The 18,182-nt window shown below is 35.8% G+C and overlaps 1 protein-coding gene across 3 annotated transcripts in view; it reads right to left on the bottom strand.

Moving 5' to 3' along the window:
• Positions 1-18,182, bottom strand: part of USP24 (ubiquitin specific peptidase 24) — a 145,247-nt gene that overhangs the window by 72,162 nt on the left and 54,903 nt on the right. For all 3 annotated transcript variants that reach the window (XR_014054482.1, XM_081492694.1, XM_081492695.1), the window contains exons 9-24: positions 18,083-18,157; positions 17,050-17,208; positions 15,801-15,915; positions 15,460-15,563; positions 14,902-15,009; positions 14,623-14,718; positions 14,370-14,531; positions 14,115-14,162; positions 8,665-8,772; positions 7,854-8,003; positions 7,112-7,243; positions 6,140-6,251; positions 4,224-4,300; positions 3,100-3,240; positions 2,883-2,936; positions 1,722-1,837 (exon numbers count right to left, since the gene is read on the bottom strand). Coding sequence is in view for 2 of the 3 variants with exons in the window: in XM_081492694.1 (XP_081348820.1) it covers positions 1,722-1,837; positions 2,883-2,936; positions 3,100-3,240; positions 4,224-4,300; positions 6,140-6,251; positions 7,112-7,243; positions 7,854-8,003; positions 8,665-8,772; positions 14,115-14,162; positions 14,370-14,531; positions 14,623-14,718; positions 14,902-15,009; positions 15,460-15,563; positions 15,801-15,915; positions 17,050-17,208; positions 18,083-18,157 (1,757 nt within the window). In the remaining variant the exon portion in view is untranslated. The remainder of the gene's footprint in view (positions 1-1,721; positions 1,838-2,882; positions 2,937-3,099; positions 3,241-4,223; positions 4,301-6,139; positions 6,252-7,111; positions 7,244-7,853; positions 8,004-8,664; positions 8,773-14,114; positions 14,163-14,369; positions 14,532-14,622; positions 14,719-14,901; positions 15,010-15,459; positions 15,564-15,800; positions 15,916-17,049; positions 17,209-18,082; positions 18,158-18,182) is intronic.

Here is an 18,182-nt window from a genome sequence, read left to right as displayed (position 1 = left end):
CAGAATCTGACAAAGTTCTGAACTGCCTGAAATTTAGAAGACAAATGCAAACCATTTAGTATGCCACAAATCAGAACTGCTGTTTCATTAGCTTAAGAATGAGGCAGAAGAAAAACAACCCCCCCCACCCCCAGCAAAATGTTCATCTGGTTTACGTGACTATCCTGTATAGTTAAAATATATACAGAATATGGTATCCCAAGGATTTTCAAAGCAGTTAAGAAATCAATACACATCAAGAGATAATCATCTTTAGAACAGAAAACACACAGCAAGGAAGTGTGGAGCTCTCAGACTCTAAAAATGAGACCTGAGGTCTCTTTAGGTCAGAGTTAAGGAATCTTAAACGTATCATCTGAAATAAGAAGATGCCAATATTCAGCAGCGTATACAGTGACAGCTCCATGCTTGATTAAACTACACATGTGCTAACACTTACAGATGAAAATCCAAGTGCCCTCAAACACTTGATATTCCAGGAAGTCTAAATATTTCATATAGGTGTATTTCTAAATCTCAGGCATGCTGATTAGCAGTACTGGAAATTTCACTTTAAAAAGAGTTGGTTAGCACAGGGAATTATATTCAATATCTTGCAATAACCTATAATGGAAAATAATATGGAAAAAAATATACATATATAACTGAATCACTTTGCTATAAAGTGCTTTAAAGCCTTTAAAAAAAGGAACATCCCCAGCTGTAAATAAAGAGAAAGAAACACGCATAAAGTGATTCCAGAAGTAGAGACTCTATGAGCACCAACCACTGGAGGGCAGCAGAATGAGACACAGAGAGGGAGCTCTTCTCTGAGCACCTGAGCATCGCTGATTTGGGGCTGCTCTGCCTGGAAAATCCCATGGACGGAGGAGCCTGGTAGGCTGCAGTCCATGGGGTCGCTAAGAGTCGGACATGACTGAGCGACTTCACTTTCTTTTTTCACTTTCATACATTGGAGAAGGAAATGGCAACCCACTCCAGTATTCTTGCCTGGAGAATCCCAGGGATGGAGGAGCCTGGTGGGCTTCCGTTTATGGGGTCACACAGAGTGGGACATGACTGAAGTGACGCAGCAACAACAACCAGTAATGAAAGACTTATTAAAATCCCACAGAAGTATTTTAGTTGCTTCAATTTAATTTTCTAAATATTCATCTATTCTCCTTACTATACCAAAGAAGTATAGAAAATGGTGAACTCAAATTTCACTGACAACATCTGAAAACACTCAACACAGCAATGTGATTTAGAGATGTCAATTCAAACTTTTAACACAATTATCTGAAAAATAATTTTAAGTAAATAATATTTTAACTATGATTATATCATAATGTACAATAGTAATCAATCATCATATGCCACTTCATTTTGCTTATACTGTTAAGTGTCACGATTTGTCTATTCAAAAAGTTATGTCTAAGTAAATATTTCAAATTTGAAAAAAATTATTCTTCATACAAAGAATGTATCTTGGTTCAATGATAAAGAGTAGGCTACTCATATTACACAGAGTTAAAGTAAAATGAATCAAATGATAAAATATATGACAGAGAATATATAATTTTCAAGGATATGACTATTTGAAAAATATATGAAATAAAATGAGGAAATGAACAATTAACTGAGAGATCTCCAAAGGAAGAAAAAAGATTCCAATTTTACTTTTAAGCTGACCTATCTTTGCGTGTTGTGTATTTGCCGTAACTTCTGTAATCACTTACCTGTAAGGAGACTGGACTGAGGTGGCTACAGTTGGCATGGCAGTCGCTGTCAGCATTTTCGTGGCTCTAGTCACAGCGTGTGTCAGGGTGGGGCCACCAAGTGCTGAACTGGCTGCCTACGTAACAAGAAATTATTCTACATCAGGGTTTCTCAACATCAGCTCTGCTGACATTTTGGGCTGGAAGCTGTTTTGTCATGGAAGACTGTCTCGGACTTTGTAGGACATTTAGTGGCATCTCTGACATGTACTCACCACCCACTGGCCACCAGGTACCGGCAGGACCCATCTACTGACCAGAAGGTCTCCAGACAATGCCAAATGTCCCCTGGGAGGTCAAATAATCTCCAATTGAGAACGACCATTCTACACGTGTTATTACTTACACGGTATCTTATTTAGGGTACCTTAATACTTTAAATGTTTTTATGATCACATATTTGGATGAAAGTCACAACTTGGGAACTCCTGCACAGATTCATCACTAGCATATATTCATTACCAGAAAATTTAACTTTTTAACATTTGAGGGCAGTAGCATTTTATGCTTTTGGAACACTCTTTATTAGGTATTAAATTTCAACAAGCACAAATTAGGAATGAAAAGATGAATACTTAATACTTTAACCATCACGCTAGAAATAAGGCACTGGAAATACACATGAGATAGTATTATGTCACAGTATTATGGACAAAGACAACCAATATCACCTACTACTGAGTGTGCTGCTGTGGCTTTTAACAGCATTTATGATATAAATGAAATGACACATGAGGAATGATGGGAAAAGAAGCAAGTGTGTATATAAAATTTCTGGACAAAAAAAGGAGAAAAAGAGTATTGAAATGCGGAATGTACAGAAGACAGTTTTATACCCCAAAAAGAGGTGGGGTGTGAGGTGTGGCAGGGTAGGTGAAACAGGGAAGGGAGATGGTGGAGGGAGGAATGATTTCCTATAAAGTTACGTTTATTTCTACATTGTGGGCATCAAGGCAAATGCCTGTTCCCTATGTCAGCAATATGGTACTGCTGGTAAATTCTTCCAACAGCATCCAGCCACAAATATCAGAACTATACATGATCTCAAATTACAAAATTATAAATGCAAAAAAACTCAAAGCATTTATTTCAAAAAAAGGTTAAATAAAATTTGCTACTCACTTCTAATCTTGTGTAGCAATCAGCAATGAATTTCTTATGTAATGATACAGAATCCTAAAAGTTAAGAGGTAAATGGAAATTAATGAGTCTACCATTTAGTTGTAATCAATATTAAGGATAAAGTGTCAAAATAAAGAAGCTCAACTTTCAGGCATGCCAACTTATCAATTAAAAATACATTACTTTTTGTATATGAGCACCTTTTCTCTTTCCTTACCTTCTTTAACCTAGGATTTAGATTAATGTAACTGTAGTTTATAATTAACTGAATAGCCTCATTAGCAATTTCTTCATCAGGTGATTCCATGGCTATTTTCCAAATGAAATCCATTCCTATCAATTCCAGTTTTTCTACATACTGTTCAAAACAAAAAAAATTATATAGCACATCAAGGTCACAAAAATACAATTATCTTCTGCTACACTGTAAATCCATACCTCTTACAGTTCACTATGAATTAAGGCTACAAAAGCCAAGCTACACTTGAGAACATTATTATACAAAACAACAGTTTTATATAATAATTTTTTAAAACAAAAAACAGCCAACAACAGAAACACTGGGCAACTTCCATGGAATCAAGACAGATAAGGAGATTTTTCTCCCGACATTCCTAAACTTAAGCTATAACTCTACCCAGATGGGCACTGAAGCAGACACATACAGGAATAACATGGGCACCCCCTGCAGGAGCTTTTCTTCAAAGGAAAGGGAGTCAAGCTAGAGGTAGTTACTAATCCTCAAGGCTCAATCTGGTCTTTCCAAAGCTCAGTTAGAAATGGTAAGATCAAGGGCTTACAAGATCTTGTAAAAATTCTAGGGAGTCAGGTCATGAATGAAACAGACTTGGAAAAAGAGTTATTTTCCCCTTTTTTAAAGCTATTCAGGTAAATATAAACATAAGCTGTATACATTCTACTGATCCTCATTTTCCTGCTTCTTTGTCTGTTCTTAAAAATTTTCCCACAAATTCTTGCTGCTGAGACCTCAGAACTGACGATTTTGGTACGTTCTCAGGTACCTGTGAACTGTTGGATCTGAGAGGTTAGAAGCTGGGCTAGAACTATCCCTACTCTGCGTTTACCCAGCCACAGGAGGCCACTGGCTCTCTCAGATCAGCAAAAAGCAAAGAGGAATCTGAGAAGTCATCTGTATGGGAAGGGGAATGCCCTCACACTCTGAGGAGCTCTCTGAATGATGCAGGAGACTGCAGTCAAGGAGGAGCCCATTCTTTTTAAAAAACCTCATGTTTTCTCTCAATTAGAATACATTTTTTTTTCTGAATATCAAGTTTTACTAGATTATGCAAATTATCTAGATTTGAAAACAATGCTACTTACCAACTGAGCTCCTTGTCTTTTCAATCGATGATCACACAGATTCACATTTTCAAAAAAAGTCTTAAATAAGTTAAACCCTGAAATTACAGAATGTCAGATAAATTCATGTACTCTTGGTACTACAAATAATCAATGAAAAGACAATGTATATCAAGAGCTAAAACTATAAAACTTTCAGGACAAAACAGGCACAAATCTTCAAGACCGTCAATTAGGCAATAGTCTCTTAGATATGGTATCAAAAACAAGCAACAATAACGACAAAAAAATAAATGAACTTCATCAAAACTAAAAGCTTTTGTGCTTCAAAGGACTATTGTGAAAATGAAAAGCCAATCCACAGAACAGGACAAAATATGTGTAAATCACATTATTTGATGAGGAATGAGTAAGCAGAACATATAAACAACTGTTAAAACTCAAAACTAAAAGGGCAAATAACCCAATTTGAAGATGAGAAAGATTTTAATAGACATCTTTTCAAAGGGGATATGTAAGTGACCAAAGAGTCCATGAATATCCTTAGTCATCAGGGAAATGCATATCAAAGGCCATGAGATTCCATCTCAAAACCACTAGGATGGCTAAAATAAAAATGTCAGTTTATAATTATTAGAGAAGATGTGGAGAAATCAAAACCTCATATACTGCTGGTGGGATTATAAAATGGTACAGCCACTTTGCAAAAAAGATTGGCAATTCCTCAAATGTTAATTATATCATACAGCAATTTCACTCCTAGGTAGATAAAAACTTGTACATGGACATTTACAGCAGAATTATTGACAATAAGCAAAAGTGGTAACAACCCAGATGCCTATCCACCGATGAATGGATAAACACAATGTGTTATATCCATTCAATGAAGTGTTATCCAGTCATATGGAATGAAGTTTTGACACGTGCGAAAACCTGGGTGAACCTTGACCACATTATGTCTCAGCATGATCAAGAAGCCAAATACACACAGATGCATAGAACAATTTTATGGACTCTGAGGGAGAAGGTGAGGGTGGGACGTTCTGGGAGAATAGCATTGAAACACGTATATTATCATATGTGAAACAGAACACCATTCCATGTTCGATGCATGAGACAAGGGCTCAGGGCCGGGGCAATGGGATGACCCAGAGGGATGGGATGGGGAGGGAGGTGGGTGGGGGGTCCAGGAAGGGGAACACATGTAAACCCATGGCTGATTCATGTCAATGTATGGCAAAAACTATTACAATATTGTAAAGTAATTAGCCCCCAACTAAAATAAATAAATTTATTAAAAAAATTAAAAATAAATAAAAAAATAAATAAAAAAAAATAATAAAAAAAAAGAAGCCAAATACAAAAGGTGACATACTGCACAGTTCTATTTATATAAAATGTTTAGATCAGAATAACCTACAAGGACAACAAGCAGATGAGAGATTGTGGAAAGGGGAGAATGGAGAGTGACTATTATATAGTTTCTTTCTGGGGTGATGAAAATTTCCTGAGATTAAAAATGGTGAAGGTTGAACAACTTTGTGAATATACAAAAAACACTTCGTGGACACTTTAAAAAAATAAATTTTATGGCATGAAAAATTCATATCAATAAGAAAAATTTCAATTAAAATAAACAACTGAAAAGAGGATTTCTATACTTGGACCATTTTTTACCTTAAATGAATCCTTTTTGTACTAAGTAATTTCATGAAAAGAGTTTGACAATTATTAGCCTGTGTAATTTAAAAATACCATTCATGTAAAAAGAAATTCATCTGTTTATATAAACATATGTTTATATAGATGTATCTTTATATGCATAAGGTGAAGTCCAGAAGGATATACCAAACTGTGAAGCTGTTTCTCACAGTGGGCTGAGAAGAAAAGAATAAAATTTAAAGAACTGAAAAAACAATTTTAATGTTTTTCCTTACCATTCATAGTGATTTCATATGACTCCAATTTAAGAATTTTCTCCTTGAAGAGCTGCTGCTGAACATCACTCTCAAGATCATGTTGCCCTTTTGTAAACCATTCAAAACACATCTGCAAATCAAGACAAATATCACCCTGTAACTAAAACCCACTTCAGGCAAATACATAATCCAAATGAGGAAAGCAAAGACAAATGATTTTTAATTCTTCAGAAATTTATAATGCCTTAGTACCACTCAAAACTAAAATGACTGGAACTCTGAACTAAATGAAGCAGTTAGTTACAGCAATCTTTCTTCTGGATAATGAAAATACATACTCATACTTTCCAATGAATCATTACACTTCAGTTTTTCCACCGACATTTATTAATAAGCCTTACTATGTGCCAGGCGCTGTGTGAGGCACTGTCACATACTTGATCCTTTCAATAACCCTATGGTGTAGTTAACATTATTCTGCAAAATGAGAGGAGGAAATAGCGATTCACTGTTAGCAAACATCGAAGCAGGGCAGTGCTCCTGGTTTAATCCACTTTCAGTTGTGCAACTGTAGTTCTAAAGATCTGTCTAGATAGCAATTCTTTCTTTAGGGTTTCTGGGGTACAATATCATTACAGGAACTCAAAGTTTCTGCTGGTTAACTTAAAATTAGTTTCATGGGAGGGAAAAAAAAAAAACTAAAGAATACACTAAGTTTGCTGTACTCACTTAGCTGAATTGGGTTTTATGCAGAATGGTTATCAAAATTACCAAAGATCTCATATGCTTGTATATAGCACATATATTTAAAATATCTTTTCAACACTTTCAGCTCCTAGCTTATTATAAATGTATGCTTAGTACACTGAAAAGTGTTTAGAATTGAAGATATGAGACATGCACAAAAATGTGAGATATACACAATAAAGCAAAATACTATTTATCAAGTCACACTTTTGTCTTACTTCATTCATAATGCCGTCTTCTTACCTCTCTATCTAATTCACAAACATCCTGGCCAGTCACAAGACACTCCCAGATTTCCTTGGCACGATTCCAACCCAAATACAGAGTAGCTTCTTGCAAGAAAAATGCCAGGAATTTAAGATGGGCCTCTAAATACTGGAAAAAGAAATAATGCTAATTAGTCAACTCCAGGCATTCATACGTAAAAGCAAAAAAAAAAAACAAACTGAAATTAAAAAGTAGTTTTACCTAATGCTTTCTCTTGTAATTTAGGGTAAAGTAAATGTGAGAAATCTGTTTAGGAGGTGAGAATACAATGTAGCAGAAACTACTTGTCTATTACAAACTCAGGTGACTTTAGATGTCAAGCAATCTCAGAGTACAACACCAGAACACAACTGATGAGTGAAGATATTTTTCTATTTTTTGGAAAACAATATTACTGACAGCTTTGAAAAACAAAAAGCCATGAGCCACAGAACTGACAATTATATTTTTGATCAAAGACAAAAGATACTTATTTTTAATACCGTATCATATGTAGTTATGTTAGGTGATTTACTGAAAGATATACCCACAAATATCAATTTTCTAACCTTTTACTTTGAGGTGGTTTTATTAAAGATTAAAAACTGTTCCATCATGACAAAGACACCTCATGCTTCCTCTTTAGAGTTCCTTCCAACAAATATTACTTTTATAGTTCAAGCCCAAAAAGGTCAAATGAATGTTCTAAGTCATGAAACAACAGCACAGTGCCAGGTACCTCCCGGTAGGTATATCGGCCATCCACTAGTGTTGAACCAGTTAAGCCTCCAGGTCCAGCCACGGCTGCTGCAAGCCGATGACAAGCTATCAAGCTTCCTGTTACCAGTTTTACTATTTCAAAATTTTTCTTCAAGTCTTGAATAATGCTCTTGGTGAAAATAATGAAAAAAAAAAAGGTATGAGAATGTGTAGTTACTTTGTCAGTTTAATACAAGCTTCTATTTGACCATACAGTTGAGGAACAGCAAACAAAAATTTTTTCGCTCACATTTCCTACATAAAAGTAAATGAAAACAATCTCATATGTACATTTACTAGGGAATTACTATAGAATTAATAAACTTCCCTGGTAAATTTCTGCTTCTAAAGGAGTTTTTTGTTTTATTATTTTTTTAAAAAAATAAGTCTTCAAAAGCACTATTTCACTTCTTGCATACTTTTCCAGATCTTTCTTCCCCAAGTCTCTTACATCGAGGAACCTCTAGTTCCTTAAGCGAACTGATGTTTTTTCACAATATAAAACAAGTCTTGTGAATCTTTTCAAATTCCTACAGTACTATTCTAACTTTTAAAAACTGGCTTACTTCAGTAAATTAAGGAAATAAAAAATAAATGAGTTAGGGATATATCAAAAGAAAAGCTCCACAGAAATGAAAGCAGAATGATGTTTAAATTCAACATTATTAAATAATATAAATGAATTATATTAATAACCATAAAACTGTAAAACAGTCACTATAAAACTTAGCAATCTTAGCAAAAGGTTACACAAGTAACTGCATAATCATCAAATACAGCAATCCTCTTACCTTGTCTTGCTTTTGATAAGTCTGTTTTATGAACGAGCGGGTGATTTCATGTAGCTGACGCAAAGCTGGTACCACCCATACAAACTGGGGATTGTTAATCTGAGACGACTAGAGTTAAAAAGAAGTTACATTAATTTAGAAATAAATGGCAGATTAAATTTATTAGCTATAAAAAATTTTCAAGTCAATTAGGTTTTACTGTTACATATTCTATTATTTTTCTCTTCACATTGCTCATTTACAGTTTATCTCCATGCACTCATAATTCAGTCTCCAACTTCTTATTCTGCATGCAATCCTAAAGTCAAGAACTGCAAACAGGAGTGGATATGAAGTGACAGTAAATGTACAGGGGTACATCAGCAAAAAACAGACAACAAGGAATTAGCAACTTCAGAGGATAGATTATAAGTAGCACAGGCTGCTAGGATATGTTGACATAATAAAATAAATCAATGGCACAAGCTTAACTTGGATAATACAGAAGTGGCTGATAAGTAAAATGGTATAAAAATATGGTTTTCTACAATGATATCATCAAGATACCAATGATATGATCAAGATACTAACAGTGGTCTAAGTATTAAAGAAAATATCCATGATCTGCTTGTATTTCCTAGTTAAAACAACTTTAGAAGAGAGAATTCTATTTTTATTAATTATCACAGCCACTTTATAATTTATATTTTTCAAAACACTTTTAAATATGTTATTTCTGAAACTGGTGCATGACAATCCAGGTCTTCACATACATATCTAAAAAGTCTGATGTTCATGCACTACTCTTTAAAAAAAGAACTGCTTTTTAATAAGTGACATCTTTCAAACCATGAGATTTCATGATAAAATCTGTAAGAATGTCATATTAACACTATTAATCAACTGATCAAGTAACTCTCTAAAAACTGAATAATAGTTAGCATTTACTTTAAAAACTTTATTTTTTTAAAAAAAGCCTTCTTGCTTCAAGTCTTTCTGTAAGATAAAGATGCCTATGGGGCAGAAAAATACTTTTGATGTCATTTGCAGAAAACGGTTGTACTACTAAATACATAAATGTGAGACAGCTATTGCCAAAATAATATTGGCTTTCCTAGAGATTAGCCAATCAATTAGCAAATACCACATTTCCTGGATTCTAAGATACAAATTTGATAAAATTAAACATTTCTGACAGTGATACTTCTTAACAATTATATAAAAGAAACTTTCCAGCCATTAGGCATAGGAGTAAGTTGAGATATGGCTATCCTTATGTGGGATGTGCAAACTTGGCTGTTTAAAAAGGTATTTGTTCAACTACTCATCATTTCTGTTCTTACATGGCATAGTTAGCACCAAACAAGGATGGCTTTTTAACTTAAATGTAGATCACTGATTTGTTTCTTGAATGCTATCAAAGGATTACACTATGATGTGGTATTGACTAGTCCATCATGTCTATCAATTCAAAGCAAAGAAAACTGCCAGTGGTCTTAAGACTATAGTATTTTCCAAAGCCAGGAGAATTTGGTGTGACAGACTCATACTCTGTGAAGGGTTACATCATTTGGCATTAAACGTCTCTCTGTCCAAAGTTACAGCTTAATTCAAGGGGAACTATTTAACTCTGCAATGCAGAAGACCCAGGTTCGATCCCTGGGTTGGGAGGATCCCCTGGAGAAGGAAATGGCAGCCCACTCCAGTATTCTTGCCTGGAAAATCCCATGGACGGTGGAGCCTGGTAGGCTACCATCCATGGGGTCGCAAAGAGTCGGACACGACTGAGCGACTTCACTCACTCACTTCACTTTATACACAACTTAATGAAGGAAAAAAGTAGCTTGAGTTTTACAAAAAAGACAAGGATACAAAACTTCATATTTCTCAACGTGCCTCAAAATTCTATACTCTTAAAGATTTCAAAGAGTCCAAAGCACTACACTGGATAATGGAAAGCAGCATGCCACAGAGAGGTTGTACATACTGGATTAACCCTGTGTTGCATGGTGCAATCACTGGCATCTTAGAATCAGAGAAATAAGGTATACATTAAAGGGCAACTACTCGCAAGACTAGCTAGGATATTTCTGCTAAGACATAAAAGTTGCAAAATGACAGAAACTAAAATTCTGAGGCTTAAGTCCAAACTGATACCTTCTGAAAGGATTATAAACATTGGGGTATAAATATAAACCTTTTAGTAAATAATCAGGTATATTAGAAAGTATCATTATGAGTCAATTATGGTTAGATTATTTTTTTGACACTGTAAATTATCCTTTGGAATCTGAAAGGTATTTCTGATATAGCCTTTCCTAGAGTTCAGCAAACAAGACAGATGTTATTTATTCCATCATATCTATGCTATGACATTACGCTGCTAAGCTATAAGAAAATTTTTAAATTACTCTTTTCCATTTACAAAAGGGGCAAGAGAATATGGTGAACAACTGAAACAAAAATATCTGATAATGTCTGACAACAAAGCTGAGGTTTCGTAAGTAGCAGTTAATGGTATATCCAAATTAAGACTAAATGTTAGATGAAGCTGTAGAGTTCAACTAGTTTAGCCTGCAAACCTGTGCCTAAACCCTCCCTATTCATTTTTGTTAAAAGAGTTGTCTTCTGGTGTTTCCAGTGATGAGGAACTCAGGAGACAGTGCATTCTGTGTCAGATTGTCTTCCTTGAAAGTTCAGTGATCTATGATACTGAAACATGCCTTTACCATAACTGCTTATGAGACATAAAAACTAAGTTGAATCAAATGTCTGTAACAATCCTATAAGTATCTGAAAGAAAGCTTTCATATTCTTTCTTGAGTTCTCACTTCTCAAAGCTAAATATCCCAATTCTTCATCTGCCTTGTTTTTCCAGACCTAGCCATTTATCTAGAATCAAAGTAAAAATTTCTACAAGGGTGGACACTTTTTAAAAAGTATTTCCTCCTGTGCTAATCAATCACATCATTGTGAGACTGTACTGAGGGCACCTTGCTATTTTTACTTTCAGTTACATGTTTTGTCAAGTGGAGGTCATTCAGGTATGTGTGTAAATGATTTTAGCGTCTTCACGGGTGAAGCAGAGGAAGTAAGAGGAAGGGAACCAACATTTACTGAAAGGCTGCTGGGCACTGTGCTAGGAGGACTTCATATAATGATTTAAGGATATGCAAACACCACCGATCAAGTAAAAATGATTTTTTTTTTTGGTTTAGTAATATTTTTTGGATGCGTACATTTAAACTTTTTAATTGAAAAGTAAAAAGGAAGTGAAATAAGAGGGAAAGGGTTGGGGGCAGACAGTGGAAGGTATAAAGGAAGCAAAGGAAAAGAGGACCAAGGAAGCCAAGGGTATCCTGGCAGAATCTACAGAAATAAAGTTAAGAAATAAAGGTCAGAACTTCTGAACACAACAATGGAACTTGGGAATTTTAAGAGTGTCAAAAGCAGAGGGAAAGGGAATCAGTTGGAGGAGTAGAGGTAGCTGGGGGTGGGAGGGGAGTAAGAGGTGGGTGATCTTGTCTTACCCTTTGCTTAGTTTCTGTGTAGCCTGGCAGGGAGACATAATTCCCAGTCAGCCCACCTTGCTGCCTGGCAGGAAAGGGCATAGCATAGAAAAACACCTTTAGTGGCAGTATATAACTCACCCCCCTGCCTGGAGTCATGTTGGGGGCTTTGATCTTCCCACTGCCCCCCTTCAGCCACGTGTACTTTAAAAGAGTATTTGCAAAAGCACTCAGTCAATGGAGAAGTGCTATGTAAATGCAAGTTATTATTATTTGAAATGAAGGAATTTCTTTACTGGGAGCAGTGGGATATAAAAAAGGAAGAATATTTCTTTCAAGACTCACAAAATGACTACAAAATTCTCCCTGTTACTTTTTGAGTTTTGTTGTAAAACATCAGACATGAGTGAAATGACTGCAAGAGAAGCAATAAAGATGCAGCGATGCTACTGGCTAGAAGGGCTAAAGTAATGCTCAGCTGTAACAAGGAAGGAACAGTGGTCAGGAAGGATTTTCTGGTTTCAAAAGTCATTTCCCTGGAGGGAGGAAAAAGTCCCTTCAGCTTTGACCTTCAGACCTATAAAGAAATGTATCTGTTACTGTGAAGAAAAGACCATTTTCTACAGATATCTTTTCTTTTTTACTATTACTATCAAAAGATTTAAACTTCTTAAATAGCTCTGGATGAGTTTCAATCATAAAGACAGAGGGTGCTAAATTATCTGAATCGCTGAGCTGAGAAAACTGGAACAATTCACATTGTATCTGAGTAGAAAGAGAGCAATGTTGAATTAAAGGAATAATTTTATCATAACCTGAGAGGTACCAGCTCCAGTTTATGAACAATTTTAATGTAGAAAATTCACTTGATCAAATTTCAATGTTAGAAATATAACCCATAAAGTCCCTAAATGCCCCCAACTAAACTTTATGACCAAGCATAATTTAGGAGAATAAAAGCCTATGAGTCACCAAGGGCGCTTAACAAGAGTCTGAATTTACCAGTGTAAATTAGCAGTATTCAAGATCCTTTAAACAAATACTTATGGGGAAAACCAAGAAATACGTTTTACCAACGAAATTGTTAAGCTGTTAGCTATTTACTAAAGTCTTTTCTTAGGTCAACAGTGGAATGAAACCCCTCTTGCTATGAGGCTTCATGTTTCATCTGAGCAACCTGAGGGCCTGCATGGAGGAGGACGTGCTCTAATCAGGGCTGCTGAAACCACCGAGGCAGGCTCCAGGGACTGACCACTGAGGTCAGCCCTCTCCAAGGAGAGCCTTAATGTTTGAGGACTGCAGTGACAGGAGAGCTACAGCCATCGCTGCCCATTCTGAAACCCCCCTAACCAAGGACAGACATGAAGTCTCCAGCCACCTGGAGGTCAAACCCTGGAGGGGAGGGGCTTCCACAGCACTCATCCCTATGCAGTTCTACCTTCTAAAATCCAGTCCCAGCAGCAGGTACTCACTGAATAATCGCTTTTCTAAGGAAGTACTTTAGGACCACATCTGAACCAAGCATCCAAAAACGACTACATGCCAGCACTGAGTGAACCTCCTTCTCCCCTTCTTTCTCTCTTCTGACTCTTAGGAATTCCTCCATTTCTCTCTTTTGGGAGAAAAATGGGCACGATATTTATTAAAGTTGTGAATATTTTGGATTTAATTTTAAAAAGAAAAACTAAGTTGAAGGTCTTATAATCTTATGAAAATCATATAGTAAAACTACTCTTTGAATGGGATCTTGGATTTTTTTCCCCTTTGTGAGTCAATAACTCCCCAAGCTTTAAATAATACAGCACAGGTCATAAGAAAATATTCAAACAGCAGTCTGTATCTGAATACTACTTGAACAAACACTATAATAATTTACTATTATCTTAAAATTAAATTCAATTTATTAAAAAGAATTATTAAATTAGTATACCTTTTACTTATACCTCATCTGCAAATTCTTACCTTGAATCCATCCTTCTTGTTTTTATCCAGACCTGACCATTCTCCAGGCTGAAAATTAATTTTAACAGAAACATAAGTGACTTGGTAAAAGCAGTACCTATAATTTCCCAATTTTGGACTCTAAGATTAAAGAGCTTCCACATAGGACATTTAGCTTAATTTAAACAATAGGGGAGGAAAATTATTTGGTTCTAATTACTCAGACAATACTATTACTCTGACAACAAAAGTAGACCAAAGGTAAAGAAAACCAACCCTTTTAATATCTTCTATGCATTTAATTATGTAGCTCCTCTTGATTGCTTCTTTCACTGCATACGCATCACTAAGGATTGTCAGATGCTCCTCCAGAGCTTGCTGAATAAGGCTACTGGGCAGAGTGGGGAGATGAGCCAGTTCCCAGAGCACATCCAACACCTATGGTAAACCACATGTGATGAGCCAACCCGTATGCAAATAAAGCTGCTTTAAGCACTTAAAGCTAGAAAAATTCATTTGATTCTCCTGCCTTTCCAGAAGTGGTCTCAAAGCGAGCTTCCCGGCCTATTCGTCCAATAAGACTCAATAGCTTCTGTCTCACTCTATCACTCTCAGTCTCCCAGCTCTGTAGAACAAAAAAGACAAGACATAGGAATTGCTCCCCAGTCCGTTTTGATCACACTGGCAAAATATGCAAAATCTTTAAACTTGAGCTAAAAAAGTTTAAGAAGAGTATGGTTAAATATTGCTAATCTAGAGGAAGGAGACCTCATTTTAGAAAAATTTAAAAGTACATTTGAGCACATACCTTCTGAATAAGAACAAACAAATGATTAAGCTGATCTGAATTAAACTTGACAGCTGCTGCAGCAATAATAGTATGAATGTTCTCAATCACAGTAGATGATTGTCCTGACTAGAAAAGAAGACAATGGGGAAAAAGTTAAGTCTTGGAACCTGGAAAAATACAAGTATTTCCCCAGAGATATACAGAAGCAAAAGTAAAACAGTAACAAAGATAAATTGATTCTAGACTATCAGCATACACTTGCATGATAAAACTGGTAAGACTACACGAAGCAACCATTATTAGTGGTTATCAGTTGGCTTTATTTTAATTCCTTGAAGTATTAAATCTCTAAAAAGACAAAAATATTAAGTTTACAAGAAATACATACTCATCTTTCACATTTTATAAATTATCTTGAGGGATTCAGTTGAGTATTATGTACCTCATTTTTAAATTTGCTCATAGATATTTTGAGTTCAATTAATACTTATTTGTCCATGGACAGTAAGTCACCATCCTTCTCCCTCTCTGATAAAAAATGTCATAAAAGGGCAAAAGCAATTCTGATCAACTTACCTGTATCTTCCAAATTTTAGTGAGCTCATCTAATGACAATTTACTGCCCAAGAGTTCAATAATTCCCTTTATACGATCACAGTATTGTGCTTGGTCTATGTTGCCTAAGAGAAGAAACACCAGAGAGGCAGACAGATATAATGAACGTGACTTTCTAAACATGATTCTATTAATTCAAAGCAACAGTAACTTGCTATAAGATTATTTAAGGGCTAGTACAAAATAAAGATGACAATAGAAAAAAAAAAGGCTAATATAGTCAAAGCAACAATTTCATACATTTTTAACACAAAAGTATATTATTTATGACTTAGGTAATTTTTTAAAGCAAGTTAACCTACCTTCTAATGCGATTGACAGAACTGAGTTTTCAACTAGCCAATCTAACAATCTGTCTGTATCTATAGCATTCTTCACAGATTTGGATAAAGTGCTATCTTCTATGAGTTTGGTTACCTAAAAAGACAGGATTATTGTGATTTAATCTAATGCAAATATTCATAATCAAAATCTTCACATATATCTTGTGACTTTTACAGTATTACAATGTAGTCTGATAATTAGCCTAAATGTATCAAAGGCCAGTTATTTAATAGACTACCCATTTTTAATGTCTTTAAAAAGAACACAGAGCTCACATTCCCTGGGCCACTGCTGACTGGCTCAGAGATGCACATCTGACCCAAACTTCAATCAGAGCATGTCTCCAAATTCTATACTTGGGACCAGAGAGAAAGCATCAGTCCTTTCCTGGTCATGGGAGCTATCCATGGCCATGTCTACCTTATGAAGATGCCACTCTGCATGGAGAGAGAGAACAAAGAGAAGCAGAGATAAGACCTGGACAGAGTCCTGGCAGTGCTTTGGTCTTGGATTCTAGTTGGTCCCGTTGCCCACACGTGTCTCTGACCTTACAAGGTTTGGCTATTTTTATGAGATAGCCCAGCCTTCTTTTATTAAATTCTTTTTTTAATTTAAAATAACTGAAGAATCACTCAAATGATCAAGTGATTCACTCAAGAATCAAGAGTCACTTATAGCCAAAAATCCTAATTAGTACAAAACTGAAGGAAAATAATTGGCATTATGGCTGAACTCTATTGGCCCCACCTATCACTCACCAAAACCAACTATGCTCATGGAAAGTTTAGGAAGCTGCAAGATCTTATTTCCATCATTTTGCTTAGACCACTCCAGTTGTAAACAAAACAAAATTTTGCCCGAACCCCAGTTAAAAGATTTGGTTTAAGTAAGTGCATATCTGAAATATAATAAAAGAAATTATATCCTTGGGGTAAAAAGTAAACCTTAAACTTCATATTCCGAGGAAATATGTTCCAGAAAAATCTCACTAAAACACTGAATACTTCATAGGATGAATTCTGAATGTAATACATATGAAAGTATTACTTTATTAACAGACAATTGTAAACATAGACCATTTTATATATAATCACTATTAACTCTTTTTGTGGGATTACAACAAATTATTATTCTTTATTTCCCAACATTTTTACATTAATAACAAGTTTTGGAAGAACTTAAGAGTATCTATACTTTAAGTCTTCTAGAAACAAGTGCAAAACTTACTTCTTTGAGGGAATTCATCTTGGCACTGAAATGTGGTGATTTCAGCATGCGCAGCAAGATGTCTAGTCGAAGGTCGTCCACGACGGTCACCAGATCTGGTTGGAAGCGCATGCAAAGTAACTTGATGGCAGACAAGAGCTCAGGGATGCTAACCAATCTCTTTCATTTAAAAACAAGACATACACACACACATACACAGAGAAAACAAAAAGGAACCAATAAAACATTCTGATGCCAATTCTTACACACACAGGAATAAAGGACATATTCAGTAACCATGGTCTAGTGGTATCTGATGGAGAAGGCAATGGCACCCCACTCCAGTACTCTTGCCTGGAAAATCCCATGGGTGGAGGAGCCTGGTAGGCTGCAGACCCATGGGGTCGCTAGGAGTCAGACATGACTGAGCGACTTCACTTTCACTTTTCCCTTTCATGCACCGGAGAAGGAAATGGCAACCCACTCCAGTATTCTTGCCTGGAGAATCCCAGGGACGGCGGAGCCTGGTGGGCTGCCGTCTGTGGAGTCGCACAGAGTCGGACACGACTGAAGCGACTTAGCAATAGCAGTAGCAGTGGTATCTGATACTTCACATGGTTGATGAACTACATTCTGCGTTTAACCAAAAATCAGCGTATGAGTGAGCAAAAAAAAGAGAAGGGTTCTGAGAGAAAGTCAAGGTAGACGAAATGAATCATGTTAGAACAACTTTGGATAGCTTTTAGTACCAAATTATTTTAAAGTTTCTTCAGTGCTATACCAATTGTACTACTATCAAAACCAGCATGTTAGTTAAATTCTTAATGGTGTCACTTACTGAGAACTCTACATTCATTTTATTGACTGAAGTAACACCAACCACTCGGTACTTCAGAAAATAACATTTTTTTGGTCAGGAAATGTAAAATTAATTTAGTGTGAGCTGTATGTGACTGGAATCCAAAGAGCAATGATGTGCGAACCTTGCCCCAAGTCCTGGTTCTGCTTCTGTGGACCAACATGCACTGCAATCGCGTGACTGGAGATGCATTACCTTGTCTTTGAGATCCTTTTCCTCCACACTCCGCACATCCTGGATTGTATTAAGGATGACTGGGTCTAGCATGGGCTGTAGGACAAAAGTGCTAAAGTTA

Source organism: Giraffa tippelskirchi, chromosome 5 (assembly GCF_054371585.1).
Source record: "Giraffa tippelskirchi isolate mGirTip1 chromosome 5, T2T-mGirTip1v1.2.pri, whole genome shotgun sequence".
NCBI classification, from domain to species: Eukaryota; Metazoa; Chordata; class Mammalia; order Artiodactyla; family Giraffidae; genus Giraffa; species Giraffa tippelskirchi.
The sequence above is the reverse complement of the archived record's forward strand: the minus strand, read 5'-3'. Positions and strand labels throughout refer to the sequence as shown.